General features: G+C 37.6%; 1 protein-coding gene across 1 annotated transcript; it reads left to right on the top strand.

The window, feature by feature from the left end:
- The first annotated feature begins 18,210 nt into the window (after nt 1-18,210).
- Nucleotides 18,211-19,983, top strand: LOC129894745 (transcription factor MYB35). The gene is made up of 4 exons (XM_055970398.1): nt 18,211-18,432; nt 18,579-18,708; nt 19,248-19,759; nt 19,859-19,983. The coding sequence occupies exons 1-4, from the start codon at nt 18,300-18,302 to the stop codon at nt 19,981-19,983; spliced, it is 900 nt and encodes a 299-aa protein (XP_055826373.1). The 5' UTR covers nt 18,211-18,299.
- Nucleotides 19,984-19,985: the final 2 nt, after the last annotated feature.

The following is a 19,985-nucleotide window of genomic DNA, read 5'->3' as shown; positions in this document are numbered from 1 at the left end:
TTATATTTTTATTATTACATAGAAATATATAGTAAAATGTGTCTTACCTACTACTTACTTATATATGATATTCTTGGTAATAACTTTTCTTTTACTTTGTATGTTGAAATATCTCTAATTCTAAATAGTAAAAATCAGAGTATTACCAAATTTGTGATGAAAGAAATCCAAGTAACATGTTAAAAAAGTACAAGACAAAGTTACTTCGGGTGCAATATTAAATCAAAAAATAACAACATAAAACTCCCCTTAATATTATTGTCCAAATTATGTTAAGTGAATTTCAAGTATTTTTCACAAAATAAATTCATTCATAGCAGCAAAATCAATAATATGATAAGACAATGCTCACAATAGGACGTTTAAAAGATGATACTACAAGAATTTTAATGTAACGACCCATTAGATCTTTTTGAGAACTAGAACTTTTTATTTCATAAAAGACACATCTCATAAATTTTTAATATATATTTTAGACTATTCGATAACCATTGTTATTTAGTTGAGGGGATAAATTTAAATAGCTAATTTAATTAGTAGGCTAAATTGCTAATTTATTTAATATCCTATATCACTTTATTATTTAAAATAAAGTAAAATAGGGTTTGATATATCTTTTGTCAACTGCTATGCAGGAAAGGAGAAGGGAGCGTTGCTTCAGGTATCATCCCACGCCTAAATCTTTTCTATACGAATATAGGTGGTCACATTATTATCAATATTATGTTGGATAAATGGGAATGGTGTTTTGCATGTGTGTTACTGGAGTATTGCAATGGTGACGACTAGCAATTTGCTAAGGAAATAGTTGCCAATGATGGATTAATGATTATCCATCATTGTCTAATGATTGGTAGGATTAAAATTTGGGTTAGATAGTGATTGCCTTAAAATACTTTATAGGAATATAGGTGTATGGCCGAGTTCTGCATAATTTCATTTTTGTCTTTTTCTTTTCTATTTTGTGGTTGTAATATATATTAGTATAGATAATTAAATATTAGGTGTATTGTATTATATGAATATCATTAGAGTTATGATATTGGAGGAATTGAGGTTTAATGAGTTTTAGGGAATTGATTATAGAGTTGGTGAGTTTTGGGTCTAGCCTAGACATATAGAAATATGGATGTCTACGAACTCATTTGCTTACGAATATTGTATACTTGATAGATTAGAAACGTGAGGCATTGAAGAAAGGAAAGGCATTGGTGGATTAGCTTGCTTTACTTCGGTTCTTCGGTTGAGGTAGGTTATTATTTATTTTATATCATAGATAGACTCTTAATAGTGATTGATAGTCATTGAGTAATGTGTGAAGTTTACTATGCATTTAATTGTTGTGGTTTGGATGGTTGGTATGTTGTTGTGATTGGTCTGAAATCCCAAGACCGTGAAATCTATAATCTTGAACTTGGCCTATCAAAATGGTGCCTTAAATAAAAAAGGCTTGATGAAATATTAATAATGAAGATGAATGTAATAACAAAAAATGATAAATTAATTATATTTGATCGATTGTTATGAGCCGACACGGTATATTTGGATCGAGTGTCACATTTTGGCATTGTATATTATGATCGGGTGTCACATTCTGGCACGGTAATATTAAAGGAAAACAAATTAAAATGACTTAATGCTATCCAATTTCCAATAACACATTTTCCAAATAAGCATGATGTGGAGGCCTGAGTCCTCATGTGTAATCTTAATATTGTTGACTGGTTATGTAATTGTTCATTGTGTTGTCACTTGATCTTGATCTTGTTGGTTGTCACCTGTTAAGTTCTATGGTTTATTTTTTACTATTACTTTATGCATATTGATTTCTATTTTGAGTCGGTCGATGATACCTACTCAATACATGTTGTTCCGTACTGACCCCTACTTGTATTTTTCTTTGTTTCATTTTATGGAGTGCAGCAAGTGTTCCATCGACTTGGACTCAACCTCAGCTATAGCCAGTGTCCAGCACATCATGTTCCAAGGTGAGCTATTCCTTCTAGCTCGTGTTGAATTCTCTCGATCATGGCATGATGTCCTTTATTTTTAGACACATTAAGTTATTTATTTATTCTGTTGTTTGATATTTTTAGACTTAGTATTTTAAAATTAGATGTCCTTGAAGTGATGACTTTCAGGTTTTGGGAAAACGTATCTAATAGACATTAGTGGTTTTATTATTTCTTACTTTCATAAATACAGCTTCCATGTTATTGTTATACTTTATAAGTTGGGGTTTGCATCGTTGGCTCTCCCACGTAGGAGGTTAAGTGTGGTTGTCACTCATGGACCATTTTGAATTATGACAAACTTGGTATCAGATCCTTAGGTTTGATGATCTCATCACACAATGACAAATCTAGTAGAGCATTGCGGAACGGCATGGAGACGTCTTTACTTTTCTTTGAGAGGCTACGGGACTTTAGGAAAACTCAATTCCTTCTTTCTTTCGTGCTATTACTTGAATCTAATTGGTATCTAGGTGATACAAATTGGTATCTGACCTTCTTCACTTTTTTTTGGTAGAGGGTTAGAACTAGAGCAACAGCAACATCTGAGCCAGCCAGTGGGGCTATAGCCAAAGAAGGAGTAGCAAAAATACTTTATAGGAATATAGGTGTATGGTTGAGTTCTACATATTGGAATTAGATTTTGCATAATTTCATTTTGTCTTTTTCTTTTCTATTTTGTGGTTGAATATATATTAGTATATGTAATTAAATATTAGGTGTATTGTATTATATGAATATCATTAGAGTTATGATATTAGAGGAATTGATGCTTAACCCTATGCTTGAGTTCTAGGGAATTGATTATAGAGTTAATTGTTTTTGGGTCTAGACTAGACATATAGTGTCACACCCCGGGAGGGTACCCTAGACGTGACCGGCACTCGAAAGCCATTTCTGACCTTCAAGCGAACCACCTGATTCAGTCACACTATCATTCAATCACATTCACTCAAAGGAGGGTTCAATCATAACATATTTTTCACAATAGGGGGGCGAAGGCCAAACATTAACAACTCAACAAAACAAGTATAATAGGACTCCTCAAGATAAAAGTCCAACCTCCCCACACTCTAGTCTATGAAGCCTCTATCAAAGTCTAGGAGGTGCCAATGACAAGCCCATGGCTACCAACAATCAAAATAAGGAGACAAAACAAAACTATACAGGGAGCTTAAGCTCCTTCGGAACTAGGAGGACTCACCAAGTAGCTGGAAGTTTGTGGATAATCAATGGTGCGCCGGTTGATGATCTCTGGTACCTATCTCTGCATCATGAAATGATGCAGGCCAAATGGCGTCAGTACGTGGATTGTACGAGTATGTAAAATAGACGGATGAAATAAATATCAAGAAAACATCAATATCAATTCAGGATCTCAAATCATATATATATATATAACAACTCACTCAAGTGTCCTAAGTCTAATAAGAAATGGTTTAGACAGGACCAATCACAAGCCACTCGACTTAACTGACTCAGAGTACTATCAAGACCTAAATGGGAGTTTCTCTTATCCGACAACCATCACCTATGAGCCAGTGATAGTACAACAATCAGACATTGTTGCCACGTCCGTCCATACCTTGCCAGGGCATGAACGCCTCCCTAATCATGGATACCATCGATTAGACAAATCCTATCATTTCAGGATAATAAAATGGGAAACATCCAACTTTAACGGTTTGATCCCACGGGAAGCATCCGACTTTAATGGTTTCATCCCTACCTACGTTGGCGGCGTAGTTTTTGGGGTTTGAGTATGGACTATAATCTTACCTGCTTCGGTGCTCGATACTCCTCTCATGACTCCATACTCATAAGACTCCCTCCAATCATCTCAAACAAGCCCTCACGGCTAGTTTCATGTGGGACATTGCCAACTCATCAACTCTTATTCTCATTTCAACTCAATTAAGTCATAATGGCAAGTCCCATTTAGGACCTCGTCCATTCATCAATTCTATCCTCCAATCAACTCAATCAAGCCTCATTTAGATAAGCATTTATAACCTCTCCTTAGGACTCATCACAACTCTAAGGCTTTAACTCAACAATTCAAGTAGAATAGCACATTCAAGAAAATTGACTTATGCAACATAATCACATGGTTAAATAGATCAACAAAACATAATAACAAGTCATCTCCATTAACTCATACTAACATGAAGGTTTTAAGAACTTCTTAGCTCAACAACATCAACACCAATAAGGTCAAATTAATAGGAGACAAAACTCATTCAAACATAAACCATACCAAGAAACTCCATTCTCATGGACCTCTAACCTCAAAGCAAGAGTAGGGCACATGGTTGACTCAACCCATGTTTTGGATAGCCTTACATACCTTAAAATAGATTTTTGAAGGAACCTTATTGTTGGGTCTTCAATGGAAACTTGAAGTCTTGAAGCTCTTGGAACAACTCCTTGTTGGAAAATGAGAGGAAGAAGATGAAGAGAGAATTTTCTAGGGATTTTAGAGAGAGAGTGTGGGACTGAAAATGATCCCCAAAACGTCCCAAGGCTGATACATATATAATTTGGGACAACTCCCAAATTGCCCTTTCTCCAAAATTCTGAAAAATAGGCTAAAAACGTTCCTAGCGCGATAGTGGCGCGTCGCGCTATTGCAGCGCCAGGCCGATTACGCCTAAAGACCTGCACAACTTTTAGTGGTGCACCGCGCCAAGGACCAAACTACTGAGGCATGTTTTTGGCGCGATAGTGGCGCGTCGCGCCATTACAGCGCCAAGGCCATATTTTCTAGGTTCTGGAAATTTGTCTTGAAAACCCTGCACACCTCGCAGTGGCGCGCCGCGCCAGGGGCCAAACTACTGAGGCTTGTTCCTGGCGCGATAGTGGCACGTCGCGCCACTATGGCACCAAGCCCAGTTTTCCAGCAATTGCAACCCAGGCCTGAAATCCCTGCCGTGCTAGTTTATCTTAGGATCGCCATATCTTTTGACTCCAAACTCTAAAAATTACATTCTTGGCGGCGTTGGAAAGAAGACTCGATGACCTTTAATTTAATAGATCATGGGCCACTCAGATTGTCATCTTTCAAAAGATAGGGTCGTTAGAAGTCAACCCCTTTAAACGAACCCATCCTAAAACTTAGCCACGATGAATCTTTTGGACTTAGCTCGGTCCTAGGGGTCCTTCGTGACCCCACATCACCTCCAACACTCTTCAATTACTCAGGGACTCATCTCAACTCAAGCATGTACTTCACAATAATGAGTTCGACCCTACATGTATACAAGAAAAGTCCAAATCTTAGGGAAATCTTTTGGAGGGTATTACAATATCTCCCCTTTGGGATCATTCATCCTCGAATGACGAGTAAACCAAGAATGGAAATCGAGGTACAAATCACAATCAGAATTCAGTCAATCAACCAATCAATTTCTCAAACAATTTACCAATCAAACTCATAATGCGCAAACAAATTCAAGTCAAGGAAATGGACATTATCTTCAACATTCTCGTCGGTAGGCATGAATAGATATGGATATTTAGATTTCATGTCTTCCTCCGCTTCCCATGTGGCTTCCTCAACAAATTGATTTCTCCATAGGACTTTAACTGAGGCAATCTCTTTGTTCCTCAATTTATGGATTTGGCAATCAAGAATTTGGACCGAAACCTCTTCATAGGATAAGCTATCCTTAACTCCAATACATTTAACATCGAAACGTGGAATACCGGATGAATAGAGGCTAGCTCTGAGGGTAACTCCAACTCATAGGCAACACTCCCAATCTGCCTCGCAATCTGGTAAGGACCAATATATTGAGGACTAAGCTTCCCCTTCTTTCCAAATCTCATGACGCCCTTCATGGGTGATACTTTCAAGTATATCCAATCACCCACCTCAAACTCCAAGTCTCTCCTCCTCACATCGGTGTAAGATTTTTGGCGGCTTTGGGCTATCTTTAGCCTATCTTGAATAACTCTCACCTTCTCCATGGCTTGGTGAACAAAATCAGGCTCAATCAACTCAACTTCACTAACCTCAAACCATCCAATTGGTGATCTACACCTCCTCCCATACAAAGCTTCATAAGGAGCCATTTGAATGCTTGCATAATAGCTATTATTATATGCAAACTCTATGAGAGGTAAGTGATCATACCAATTTCCTTTGAAGTCAAGCACACAAGCTCTCAACATATCCTCCAACATCTGAATGGTGCGCTCCGCTTGGCCATCTGTCTGGGGATAAAAGGTTGTACTAAGGTTCACCTTTGACCCCAGTCCCTTCTGAAAAGATTTTTAGAATTAGGAAGTGAATTAAGCTCCTCTGTCTGAGATGATGGACAAGGGGACTCCATGCAGTCTGACGATCTCTTGTATATATAATTTTGCATAATCCTCTGCGGTGTCAGTAGCCTTAATTTCCAAGAAGTGAGCTAATTTTGTCATTCTATCCACAATCATCCAAATCGAGTCATGTTGTTTTCGGGACCTTAGCAAACCCATAATAAAGTCCATGTTGATCATCTCCTACTTCTATTCCGGAATTTCTATGTTTTGAGCTAAACCACATGGCCTTTGATGCTCGACTTTCACCTGTTGGCAATTTGGGCACTTAGAAACAAACTCCGCAATATCTCTCTTCATCCCACTTCACCAATATATTTCCCTCAAATCATGATATATTTTTATAGAGCCTGGATGAATAGAGTATCTAGAACTATGCACTTTGGCTATAATCCTCTCTCGAACATCATCGACATTAGGCACGCACAATCTATTTTGATACTTCAACATACTATCCCCCCCTTTGGTAAAAACCATTACCTCTTATTTGTGAACAACTCCCTTCAATTAGAGAAAGACGGGATCTTGGTCTTGCTTCTCTTTTACCTCTATCACAAGTGAGGATGCAGACCCATCTTGAACATTAACTCCACCTTCATTGTTCTTTTCAAGACCAACTCCCAATCGATCTAATCTGTGCACCTCTCTAGACAATTCTTTCCTTCCCTTCTCTATATGGGCAGTTCTACCCATAGACAACCTACTAAGAGCATCAGCAACAACATTTGCTTTACCCGGATGGTAGAGGATGCTCATGTCATAGTCTTTGAGTAGCTCGAGCCATCTTCTTTGCCTCAGGTTGAGTTACTTCTGGCTGAAAACATATTATAAGCTCTTTTGATCGGTGAATACATCATCATGCACTCCATACAAGTAGTGGTGCCAGATTTTAAGCGCAAATACCACAGCTGCCAGCTCAAGGTCATGGGTTGGGTAATTTCTCTCATGAGCCTTAAGCTGTCTTGAAGCATAGGCTATCACCTTCCCCCTTTGCATCAACACACAACCCAAACTAGTTCTGGATGCATCATAGTAGACCACAAAGCCCTTTGTTCCATCGAGCAAGGTCAGAACAGGAGCAATGGTTAGCTTGGCCTTTAGTTTTTGGAAACTCTCCTCACAAGCATCAGACCATTAGAACTTGGCCTTCTTTTGGGTCAGCTTAGTCAATGGTGATGATATGGATGAGAATCCCTCAATAAACCTTCGATAATAGCCAGCCAAACCCAAGAATCTCCTTATCTCTATCGGGGATGTGGGTCTGGGCCAATTTTTCACAGCTTCAATCTTCTGAGCGTCAACCTGAATAACATCTCCAGATATGATGTGGCCTAAGAAAGCCACTGATGCAAGCCAAAATTCACATTTGGAGAACTTTGCATACAATACATGCTCTCTCAAAGTTTGTAAGACGACTCTAAGATGATAGGCATGCTCCTATTTATTCTTGGAGTAGACCAGAATATCATCTATGAATACAATCACAAATATATCAAGATATGGTTTAAACACTTGGTTCATGAGATTCATAAAAGCTGTGAGGGCATTAGTCAACCCAAAGGACATGACCAAAAACTCAAAGTATCCATACCAAGTTCGAAAAGCGGTCTTCGGAATATCACACTCCCTCACCTTCAACTGATGGTAGCCGGATCTTAGGTCTATCTTTGAAAAACAAGTGGTACCCTGAAGTTGGTCGAATAAGTCATCTATTCTGGGGAGAGGGTACTTATTTTTTATGGTGACCTTGTTTAGCTTCCTATAATCGATGCACATTCTAAGGGACCCATCTTTCTTTCGCACAAATAGGACCGGAGCACCCCACGGTGAGACACTCGGCCTAATAAATCCCTTATCTAACAAGTCCTTCAACTGCTCATTCAACTCTTTCAACTCAGCCAGAGCCATCCTATATGGAGGGATTGAGATAGGCTGGGTATCAAGGAGAACATCAATCCCAAAGTTGATCTCCCTATCAGGAGGGACTCCGGGCAGGTCTTCAGGAAAGACTTCAGGAAACTCATTGACAATCGGGACCGACTCGAGGGATGGAGACTCAACATTGTCGTCTTCCACTCAGACAATGTAATAGATACACCCTTTAGAGATTAGCTTCCTGGCCCTAAGGTAAGAAATAAACTTACCCCTAGGCATAACAGGACTACCCTTCCACTCTATGACAGCCTCATTCGGGAATTTGAACTTGACAATCTGAGTTCTATAATTAATAGAGGCATAGCAGACATAAAGCCAGTCCATGCCAAGGATCACATCAAAATCAACCATGTCTAACTCAACCAAGTCAGCCAAGGTATCTCTGTGATGAATTGACACAGTGCAACCTCTATAGACTCTCTCAGCTAAGACAGAATCACCGACTGGAGTAGCTACACTGAAGGGCTCAAGAAGACATTCAAGAATTTTATTGAATTTACTAGCCTCGTAAGGAGTCACAAAAGATAGGGTGGCACTCGGATCCATCAATACATAACAATCAAGAGAAGAGACTCGTATCATACCCATTACGACGTTTGGAGAGTTCTCCTGATCTTGACGACTACCCATGGAATATAGGAAGTTTGTACCTCCACTCGTACTTGAAGTAGTACCCCTCTGATTACCTCTAGTCGGCGGTGCAGTGGAAGAATGCTGGACTCTATTTCCCCCTATTAGACACTCCCTCTGGAAATGGTCCATTTGGCCGCATTTATAAAAACCAACCCTTCCCGCTCTGCATTCTCCCAAGTGCAGCCTACCACACTTGCTGTATGATGGCTTCCCTCTCGAGCCTTGACTTACGCTGGCCTGGGATTGAGATCCCTGGGGTCTGAGATTTTGCCGACTCTATCCCTGCCAATCATACCTGTTCTACGGCATAGATGCGCTGGCGGTGGATGAGGCATAGTTGGAAGGCCTCTTCTGGAAGAAGGACCTGTTGCCCTTGTTTTTCCTCCGTTCATTCTCATGGCCAGCTGATTTTACCTTCTTGCTCGGATGCTCCTCTCTGTCTTTTCTCTTCTCATCCTCCACCTGTTGAGCATACACCATTAATCTGGAAATATCCATATCCGAGATCAATAATGCTGCTTTGCATTTCCTCTTTACATGCCTCCCTAATCCGGAGATGAACTTCCTCATCTTTGACCTCACATCTGGGATCATTTCTGGAGCATATCTGGACAGCTGGATAAACTTCAGGCCATACTTCTTAACTGTCATACCCTCTTGTTTCAGATTCACAAATTTCTCCACTTTCGCTTCCCTCAATTCTCGGGGAAAGAAGTGGTCAAGAAAGGTTCCCTCAAATTCATCCTACCTAGCAGGTTCAGCATCCTCACCCCTACCTTGCTCCCATTAGTTATACCAGATGTTTGCCACATCCTTGAGTTGATAAGATACCAACTCAACCCCCTCAATTTCCGTAGCATGCATAGCTTTCAGGATTTTTCACATCTCATCAATAAAATTTTAGGGGTCTTCATCAACCTTAGAACCCGTGAATGTCGGCGGATTCATTCTCAGAAAGTCTCTAATTTTGGTAGTAGCAGATGGCTCTTGGGAACTAGAGCTAAGAGTTGGCGAACTCTGGTTACCATTTTGGGCGGCTACTAGTTGAGTGAGTATGGCAATCGCTCCTCTAAAAACTACTTCCGAAGTTGGTGCAGGTGGAGTAGTAGGCATTTGAGGTGCCTCCGCATACCTCGCCATTCGTCCTCTAACCCTCGATGGGCGTGCCTCTGACTGTGGCATCTCTGCGTTATCAGCATTCCTCTAGCTAGCAGTATGTTTAGGAGGCATTATCTGTAACGTATAAACGCACGAATTAGTAAGGAAGTTTATAGAGTTTAACTTTATCGCACGAATTTAGATTATGAAAGAAGTAAAATAATTCCTAATGTCTTATACCCACCTGATTATAAGTGTGGTGCACAACACACCCATAAGCAAGACTCTACTAGACACGACTTCATAGACTCCCAAGGACTCTTGAACTCTAGGCTCTGATACCATATTTTTCACGCCCCGGGAGGGTACCCTAGATGTGACCGGCACTCAAAAGTCATTTCTGACCTTCAAGCGAATCACCTGATTCAGTCAAACTATCATTCAATCACATTCACTCAAAGGAGGGTTAAATCATAACATACTTTTCACAATAGGGGGCGAAGGCCAAACATTAACAACTCAACAAAACAAGTATAATAGGACTCCTCAAGGTAACAGTCTAACCTCCCCACACTCTAGTCTATGAAGCCTCAATCAAAGTCTAAAAGGTGCCAATGACAAGCCCATGGCTACCAACAATCAAAATAAGGAGACAAAACAAAACTATACAGGGAGCTCAAGATCCTCTGGAACTAGGAGGACTCACCAAGTAGCTAGAAGTGTGTGGATAATCAATGGTGCATCGGTTGATGATCTCTGGTACCTGTCTCTGCATCATTAAACGATGTAGGCCAAATGGCGTCAGTACGTGAAATGTACGAGTATGTAAAATGGCCGAATGAAACAAACATCAAGAAAACATCAGTATCAACTCAGGATCTCAACTCATATATATATATATATAACAACTCACTCAAGTGTCCTAAGTCTAACAAGAAATGGTTTAGACGGGACAAATCACAAGCCACTCGACTCAACTGACTCGGAGTACTATCAAGACCTAAATGGGAGTTTCTCTTATTCGATAACTATCACCTATGATCCAGTGATAGTACAACAATCAGACGTTGTTGCCACATCCGTCCATACCTTGTCATGGCATGAACGCCTCCCTAATCATGGATACCATTGATTAGTCAAGTCCTATCATTTCAGGACAATAAAATGGGAAATATCCGACTTTAACGGTTTGATCCCACGGGAAGCATCCGGCTTTAACGGTTCCATCCCTACCTACATTGGCGGTGTAGTTTCTGGGGTTCGAGTATGGACTATACTCTTACCTGCTTTGGTGCTCGATACTCCTCCCATGATTCCATGCTCATAAGACTCCCTCCAATCATCTCAAACAAGCCCTCACGGCTAGTTTCATGTAGGACATTGCCAACTCATCAACTCTTATTCTCATTTCAACTCAATTAAGTCATAATGGCAAGTCCCATTTAGGACCTCGTCCACTCATCAATTCTATCCTCCAATCAAATCAATCAAGCCTCATTTAGATAAGCATTTATAACCTCTCCTTAGGACTCATCACAACTCTAAGGCTTTAACTCAACAATTCAAGTAGAATAGCACATTCAAGAAAATTGACTTATGCATATAATCACATGGTTAAATAGATCAACAAAACATAATAATAAGTCATCTCCATTAACTCATACTAACATGAAGGTTTTAAGAACTTCTTAGCTCAACAACATCAACACCAATAAGGTCATATTAATAGGAGACAAAACTCATTCAAACATAAACCATACCAAGAAACTCCATTCTCATGGACCTCTAACCTCAAAGCAAGAGTAGGGCACATGGTTGACTCAACCCATGTTTTGGATAGCCATACATACCTTAAAATAGATTTTTGAAGGAACCTTGTTGTTGGGTCTTCAATGGAAACTTGAAGTCTTGAAGCTCTTGGAACAACTCCTTATTGGAAATAGAGAGGAAGAAGAAGAAAATGAAGAGAGAATTTTCTAGGGCTTTTAGAGAGAGAGTGTGGGACTGAAAATGATCCCCAAAACGTCCCAAGGCTGATACATATATAATTTGGGACAACTCCCAAATTGCCCTTTCTCTAAAATTCTGAAAAATAGGCTAAAAACGTTCCTGGTGCAATAATGGCGTGTCGCGCCATTGCAGCGTCAAGCCGATTACGCCTAAAAACCTGCACAACTTTTAGTGGCGTGCCGTGCCAAGGACCAAACTACTGAGGCATGTTTTTGGCGCGATAGTGGCGCGTCGCGCCCTTACAGTGCCAAGGCCATATTTTCTGGGTTCTGGAAATTTGGCTTGAAAACCCTGCACACCTCGCAGTGGCGCGCCGCACCAGGAGCCAAACTACTGAGGCTTGTTCCTGGCGCAATAGTGGCGTGTCGCACCACTTTGGCGCCAAGCCCAATTTTCCAGCAATTACAAACCAGGCATGAAATCCCTGTTGTGCTAGTTTGTCTTAAGATCGCCATATCTTTTGACTCCAAACTCCAAAATTTACATTCTTGGCGGCGTTGGAAAGAAGACTCGACGACCTTTAATTTAATTGATCGTGGGCCACCCACATTGTCATCTTTCAAAAGATAGGGTTGTTAGAAGTCGAACCCTTTAAACGAACCCATCCTAAAACTTATCCACAACGGATCTTTTGGACTTAGCTCGGTCCTAGGGGTCCTTCGTGACCCACATCACCTCCAACACTCTTCAATTACTTAGGGATTCATCTCAACTCAAGCATGTACTTCACAATAATGAGTTCGACCCTATACGTATATAAGAAAGGTCTGAATCTTAGGGAAATATTTTGGGGGGTGTTACATATAGTAATATGGATGTCTACGAACTTATTTGCTTACGAATATTGTATACTTGATATATTGGAAATGTCAGGCATTGAAGAAAGGAAAGGCATTGGTGGATTAGTTTGCTTTACTTCGGTTGTTCGGTTGAGGTAGGTTATAATTTATTCTATATCATAGATTGACTCTTAATAGTGATTGATAGTCATTGAGTAATGTGTGAAGTTTACTATGCATTTAACTATTGTGGTTTGGATGATTGGTAAGTTATTGTGATTAGTATGAAATTCCAAGACCGTGAAATCGATAATCTTGAACTTGGCCTATCAAAATGGTGCCTTGAATAAAGAAAGTTTGATGAAATATTGTTAATGAATAAAAATATAATAATAAAGAATGATAAATTAATTATATTTGGATCGGGTGTCATGTTCCAGCACGGTATATTTGGATTGGGTGTCACATTCCGGCACAATAAAATTAAAGGAAAATAAATTAAAATGACTTAATTCTATCCAATCTCCAATAACTCATTTTCCAAAAAAGCGTGATGTGGAGGCCTGAGTCCTCATGTGTGATCTTAATATATTTGAATGGTTATGTAATTATTCATTGTGTTGTCACTTGATCTTGATGTTGTTGGTTGTCACCTGTTAAGTACAATGGTTGATTTTCTACTATTACTTTATGCATATTAATTTATATTTTGAGTCGGCCGATGATACCTACTCAGTACATATTGTCCCGTACTGATCCCTACTTGTATTTTTCTTTGTTTTGTTTTGTGGAGTACAGCGAGTGTTTTATCGACTTCGACTCGACCTCAGCTCTAGCTAGTGTCCAGCACATCAGGTTTCAGGGTGAGCTATTCCTTCTAGCTCTTGTTGAATTCTCTCGGGCATGTCATGATGTCCTTTGTTTTTGGACACATTAAGTTATTTATTTATTCTGGTGTTTGATATTTTCAGATTTAGTATTTTAGAATTAGATGTCCTTGAAGTGATGACTTTCAGGTTTTGGGAAAACGTATCTAATAGACTTTAGTGGTTTTATTATTTCTTACTCTCATAAATTGAGCTTCCGCATTATTGTTATACTTTATAAGTTGGGGTTTGCATCGTTTGTTCTCCAATGTAGGAGGTTAAGTGGGGGTACCACTCATGGCTCATTTTGGGTCGTGACATTTAATTACCCATTTAAAAAAGTTATAGTCAAATAGTTTCCAGATACATCATAATATAATCAACTATTACGCATTAAAATGTGCAATTTATAGAAACTGCACCTGCATAAATGAATCTTTTTTCTCTGTCAATATTGATTATGTACATAAATAATAAAACATTCTCTAAGGTTACATTCACAAATTACAGCAAGCTGCATTAGAAAATCAAAGATAACAGTGAAATAGAGAAAGCTAAGAGTTCAAAATAATCCGAACTCACTTAAAATTTGATTATCTCCAAATTATAATCATTTAAAATGCATCTCAGTTCAATAACAAATTAAAGAGTTATACCCAAAAGGTCACTCAACCATGAGAATTTATGTAACAAGGTTATTAGACTTTATTTTGTATCAATAAAATCACTCAACTAAATAAATTATTATAAAAAATAATCTAATTAAAATGGCAAAATACATAAATTTTTTGCGCAATTACACCTAAAATCATTCATCATTATTTTGAAGAACTTATGTTGATTGAAAAACTCTTCCCAATACTTTTATTTTTCAAGCACTCTGCATCTCTCAAATTGTAGTTATTTTCTTTACATAACTTATAATTTATATATATATATATATATCCCTTTCGATTGTACAATAACTCTAATAAAAAAATATAGTCTAACTCATCCCGATCATTTTCTTTTTCTTTTGTGTTTTCATGTTCCAACTGGTTGACATCAATCTACCAAAGGTGATCACCAAACGATAGCAACTATTCAGAAGAGGTAAATAGGTGTATCATGTAAGTATATATCTATTTTTAGGTTTTAAAATTAAAGTATTTAGACAAATAATATAAAGAATATTTAGGTAATTTAATTTTTAAGTTTTGGAGTTCATGCTTTTAAGATAATATAGATAGATAGATAAATAATATATATAAGTACTTTTTTTTGCCCGTTTCATTTTACTTATTTTTTTGTTACACTGAATAAACTAACTAAATAAAAATATTATGATTGTTCTTAAAAACGCAACTTAAATTTTGTGGGAAAAGAATCCATATTTTTAAAAACATCACTGCAAACTATCAAAAATCTCTTCATGAATATGTCCTTTATTTTACTGAGTAGACTGAAGCCTGTACTTAGGGTGTGTTTGGTATGTAGGAAAAGGTTTTCCATGGAAAAGGTTTTCCTCGAAAAGGTTTTTTTGGAAAACAAGTTGGTTTCTAACTTATTTTTTTATGTTTGGTTGGTGAGCGACAAATATTTTCCGAAAAATATTTTCTACTATTTGGTTAGTGAATGAAAATATTTTTTAGAAAATATCTTTTATTTTTGGCTAGAGAGTAGAAAATATTTTTTAGGAAAATAGTTTCTGACATAAAAATCAACCCAAGTAATTGACTCGGGATCCAACTCCGACACCTAATGTGGGACCCAACTCAACTTTCAACCCAAGATTCGACTTTCAAATTTAGACTCGATCTTGACTTTTGAACCGAAATTCGGCCACACTCGACTGCAAACCTAACTTTCAAATAATTTGGTATTTCTTTTAAAAAAAATTAATTATTTTTTGGGAGTGGGGTGGTGGTGGGGGTTGGGGGCTGGCATGGGGGTCGGGGGGGTTAGGGGAAAGAATGAAATTTTTAAAACTTAAAATATTTTTTAAAAACAATTTTTATTTTTTTTATGGGGGGAGGGGGGCTGGTGGGGATGGGGTGAGGGGGTTGGGATACAAAAAATTAAGTTTTCAAAATTTGAAATATTTTAAAAAATAAAAATTAATTTTTTTTTTTGTGTGTGTGGGGAGGGGGGTGATGGGGTGGCGGGCTGGTAAGGGGGTCGGGTAGGGATGGTGTAAAAAAATGAAATTTTTAAAATTTGAAATATTTTTTCAAAATAAATTTTTAATTTTTTTTTGTGGGGCGGGGGGAAGGGGTGAGGGTGGGGGCTAGTAGAGTGGAGGGGTGGAGGTGGGTCAAAAAGTGAAATTTTTAAATTTTGAAATATTTTTTCCAAAAAATAATATTTTTTTTTTGGTGTGTGTGTGTGGGGGGGGGGGGGGGGTCAGGAATGAAATGGAGTAAAAAAGATAATATTTTTAAAAATAATTTTTTTCGGGGGAGGGGGTTATGGTAGGGGTGAGACAAGTAGAAAACATTGTAATTTGAGATTGAAGGAAAGTTTTGGAAAATGTTTTTCATAGTGTTTGGAAGGAAGTCATTTTTCTTAGTTTTGAGAAAAATAAATTAATTTGAAAAACATTTTTCAAAACATTCAACCCAACCAAACATAAGAAAATTGAAAAATTTCCTTGTACCAAACACACTCTTAATGACGATCCTGAGGAGCTAGTAATACGTACAAGAAGATTAGAAAAAATATATAAATATGTCCCACCTAGATCAAACATGCAATTAGGGAACTATGAACTCATAATTTTAAAATATAATGAATACATTACTAAAAACTATTAAGTTTGAATCAATAAAATTTAAGTTCTGAATCATTCACTATTGCTTTCCATTACTCATTAAGGATCTTAAGAAAAGTTTAACTTAAATACGAAGACAAGTAGCTGAATCTGTCCTTTCGTTTTTCATTTTATTTTACAACTTTGTACTATAATGTGCTTGATTCACTGCCCGGTATGGTATTTGGGATGAAAAGAAAAATTTGATGATTAGCCAACATGTAAAAACTTTTGAAGGAAATCATGCTGACTGATCAGTTTGTATAGTGGTTTTAGTTATGACAGATTTGAATTTATAGATGACCAAAAGGCATTGCTTCATAAAAAAAAAAAAAAAATCGTATGTTAGCCCATATATTATGAGTTAGTCTTTTGAGGAGGGACAAATTTAAGGTATCTCACGTTCAAAAGGTGAAAGTTACTGAAATGAGAATGTTGAGATGGATGTGTGGGCATACCAGGAGCGACAAGATTAAAAATGAGGCTATTCGGGACAAGGTAGGAGTGGCTTCGGTGGAAGACAAGATGCGGGAAATGCGACTGAGATGGTTTGGGCACGTGAAGAGAAGAGACACACATGCCCCAGTGCGGAGGTGTGAGAGGTTGGCCATGGATGGTTTCAGAAGAGGTAGGGGTAGGCCGAAGAAATATTGGGGAGAGGTGATTAGACAGGACATGGCGCACTTACAACTTACCGAGGACATGACCTTAGATAGGAGGGTGTGGAGGACCCACATTAGGGTAGAAAGCTAGTCCATAGTCTCGTTATTATTCATTTTTAGTAGGCGTATTAGCGTACTATAATTTCTTGTGGTCTGCTTTCTGTTATAATCTATTACTTCCTGTACTTTGATTGCTCTGTTTTATCTGAGTTGCTGTTGTTATTTGCTAAGCTTTGAACTTCTTATCCTTATCCGACTTCTCTTATGATTTTTCTGAGCCGAGGGTCTTTCGGAAACAGCCGTCCTACCTTGGTAGGAGTCAGGTCTGCGTACACTTTACCCTCCCCAGACCCCACGTGTGGGATTTCACTGGGTTGTTGTTGTTGTTGTATATTTTTAACACTAAAGTCATTATACTTCATACATTACACTCCTTCTGTTTCAACAATTTGAATTACATCAAAACTCTCATTCAAACTTCATGTATGAGAATTTTAAACAAGAATTCAAAACCTAAAATGAATTCAAGTGGAGGTTCTTTCTCTGGGTGTGAGGAATAGCACGCAAAAGACAGCCTAGAAAGACAAAGATAAGATTTCAACACAAAAGGTGAGGTAATGGCTAGGGAATTGGGGGCAAGTATATTTGTTTGTCTTGTTTTGACTTGACACAAAAATTATAATTTAAGAAAGTAAAGATTTTTTGAATATTGTGCTTCTTAGTTAAAGACATGTCAAATGTACCAAAACATCATTTAATCTTGTTGTCTTAACTATTTCATGTGAACTATGAAAATTAAGGAGTTGCTAAAAAGGGAATTAGAGACATTCTCTTTTAAACAGATTAAAAAACAAAGTAGGGCAAACAAATTGAAATGGAGAGAGTAATTTTAAAATTCCTTAAATTATTTTAGTAATTTTTTAGATAATATATTCTCCATTGAAAATAATGGTACAAGTAAGACCATCCACCGCATGCATTATTTTTGAAGTCACGTAAAAAAGTTTTTCTTGATCAGATCATGCAATTGTTGCTAAAAGGGAGCCAAATTACATGCATTTCATGCCTTTTTTAAGTTTAATATTCTCCCATCTCCAAAGTAGGTTAATGAAAATTACATTACCCATTGTTATCCATATATCCTTCTTTCTCTTTGGTACTTGCAAATCTTAATATTGTTTGTTTATCAAAAAATGGGACGGCCTCCTTGTTGTGACAAAGCAAATGTAAAAAGAGGACCTTGGACAGCTGAGGAAGATGCAAAAATCCTTGCTTATGTAGCCACTCATGGAATTGGCAACTGGACCTTGGTCCCTCAAAAAGCAGGTATGACTACCTAATTAAATCTCTCAAATGTAGGAAAATTTTCAACAAATACAAAGTTATAAAATTTAAATTTTTAATCTGATTCTAACATGTATTTCTCAAAGTGTTAATAATTGGTGTAAATTTTATTGTATGAAAATGGGAAGGTCTGAATAGGTGTGGAAAAAGCTGTAGACTGAGATGGACCAATTATCTACGTCCTGATCTTAAGCATGACAACTTCACACCTCAAGAAGAAGACTGCATCCTTGAGCTTCACAAAACCATAGGTAGCAGGTTAGTTTTATTTTACCCTCTAAAAGATTTAAATATCTAGGGGTGTAATAATATGAACATTTTATAATCAGACTATTGACCGCAAGGACATTTTTAAATCAAACTATTAAATAAGGACATTTTTGTTCAATTTCACTTAGTTCAACAACATTTTTAACCCTTTTTTTTCATTTTAAGGGAGGCCACTAGACCTCATGTTATTCAAATCAACAAAGGGGTGTATATGTATGAAATAATTTCTTTCCCCAGAGTGTTTTCTACAAAATAAGTTATTTTTTGGTGTTTAATTGTATGACTTCCCTCACTTTTGTGTGGAAGTCAATTTTTCTTTCATATTTATCTCAATTTTTAACATTCACTTAATTCAACACATAAGTGTAACTCAAAATTTGTCAAAAGACTTAAACCATTTGCTAATATTACTACTATTTATCTTTAATATATATGTTTTTTTCTAGCTAATACTTTTTACTCACCGACAAACACTGTAAAACAATTTGATCTTGATGTTTAACAAGGCATGATTTTGCATTTTTAAGGTGGTCTTTAATAGCAAAGCAATTACCTGGGAGAACAGACAATGATGTCAAAAATTACTGGAACACAAAGCTGAAGAAAAAGCTAGTGACCATGGGAGTTGATCCAGTAACACATAAACCTTTTGCTCAGGTCTTTGCTGAGTATGGTAAAATTAGTGGGATCCCAATTCAAAATGCAAGAAATCATATCCAATTTTCCAACAATACCACTGAAAAAAAAGGGGTCTTTATGGAATCAAAGCAATTTCCATTCTCAAATGGAACTCCCCATGATAAGTTTGTTAACAACATTATGAATGACCAGTTGCAAGAAAACTACATATGGGATTCTGAGGAGACTCTTCAAACACATAGTTTTAGTGAAGTCCCCCCACTGATTTCGTCAACAACTTCTTGTAATCCCACACTATACAGCTATCCTTCTTTCTCTTCTGTGCAATCTCAGGTTCCGTCTTCTTCGTCTATGTGTACTTGGAATGAGTTTATACTTGGAGACTCTTTTACATCATCAAGTGCAGAGAAAAGACAGGGGACACTTTTGTCGAAAGATATGTCAAACTCACTTCAGAAGGAGAATCCTACTTGTGGGGAAGTTACTAAAGTTGAGCAAGTGCAACCTGTTGAAGAAGCCACTTGTTCCTCTGCAATGGATTCGTTCGTGGACACTATCTTGGCTCGTGACAAGCAAATTCTAATGGATTTTCCACCACTTCTAGATGTATACCTCGATTATTGACT

This window comes from Solanum dulcamara, chromosome 7, assembly GCF_947179165.1.
Source record: "Solanum dulcamara chromosome 7, daSolDulc1.2, whole genome shotgun sequence".
Classification (NCBI taxonomy): Eukaryota; Viridiplantae; Streptophyta; class Magnoliopsida; order Solanales; family Solanaceae; genus Solanum; species Solanum dulcamara.
Note: the sequence above shows the minus strand (reverse complement) of the source record. Positions and strands in the feature narration are given on the sequence as shown.

Coding starts and splice junctions, on each gene's coding strand:
- LOC129894745 (XM_055970398.1), top strand. CDS start 18,300: ATGGGACGGCCTCCTTGTTGTGACAAAGCAAATGTAAAAAGAGGACCT. Junction 18,433..18,578: donor CTTGGTCCCTCAAAAAGCAG/GTATGACTACCT, acceptor GAAAATGGGAAG/GTCTGAATAGGTGTGGAAAA. Junction 18,709..19,247: donor CACAAAACCATAGGTAGCAG/GTTAGTTTTATT, acceptor TGCATTTTTAAG/GTGGTCTTTAATAGCAAAGC.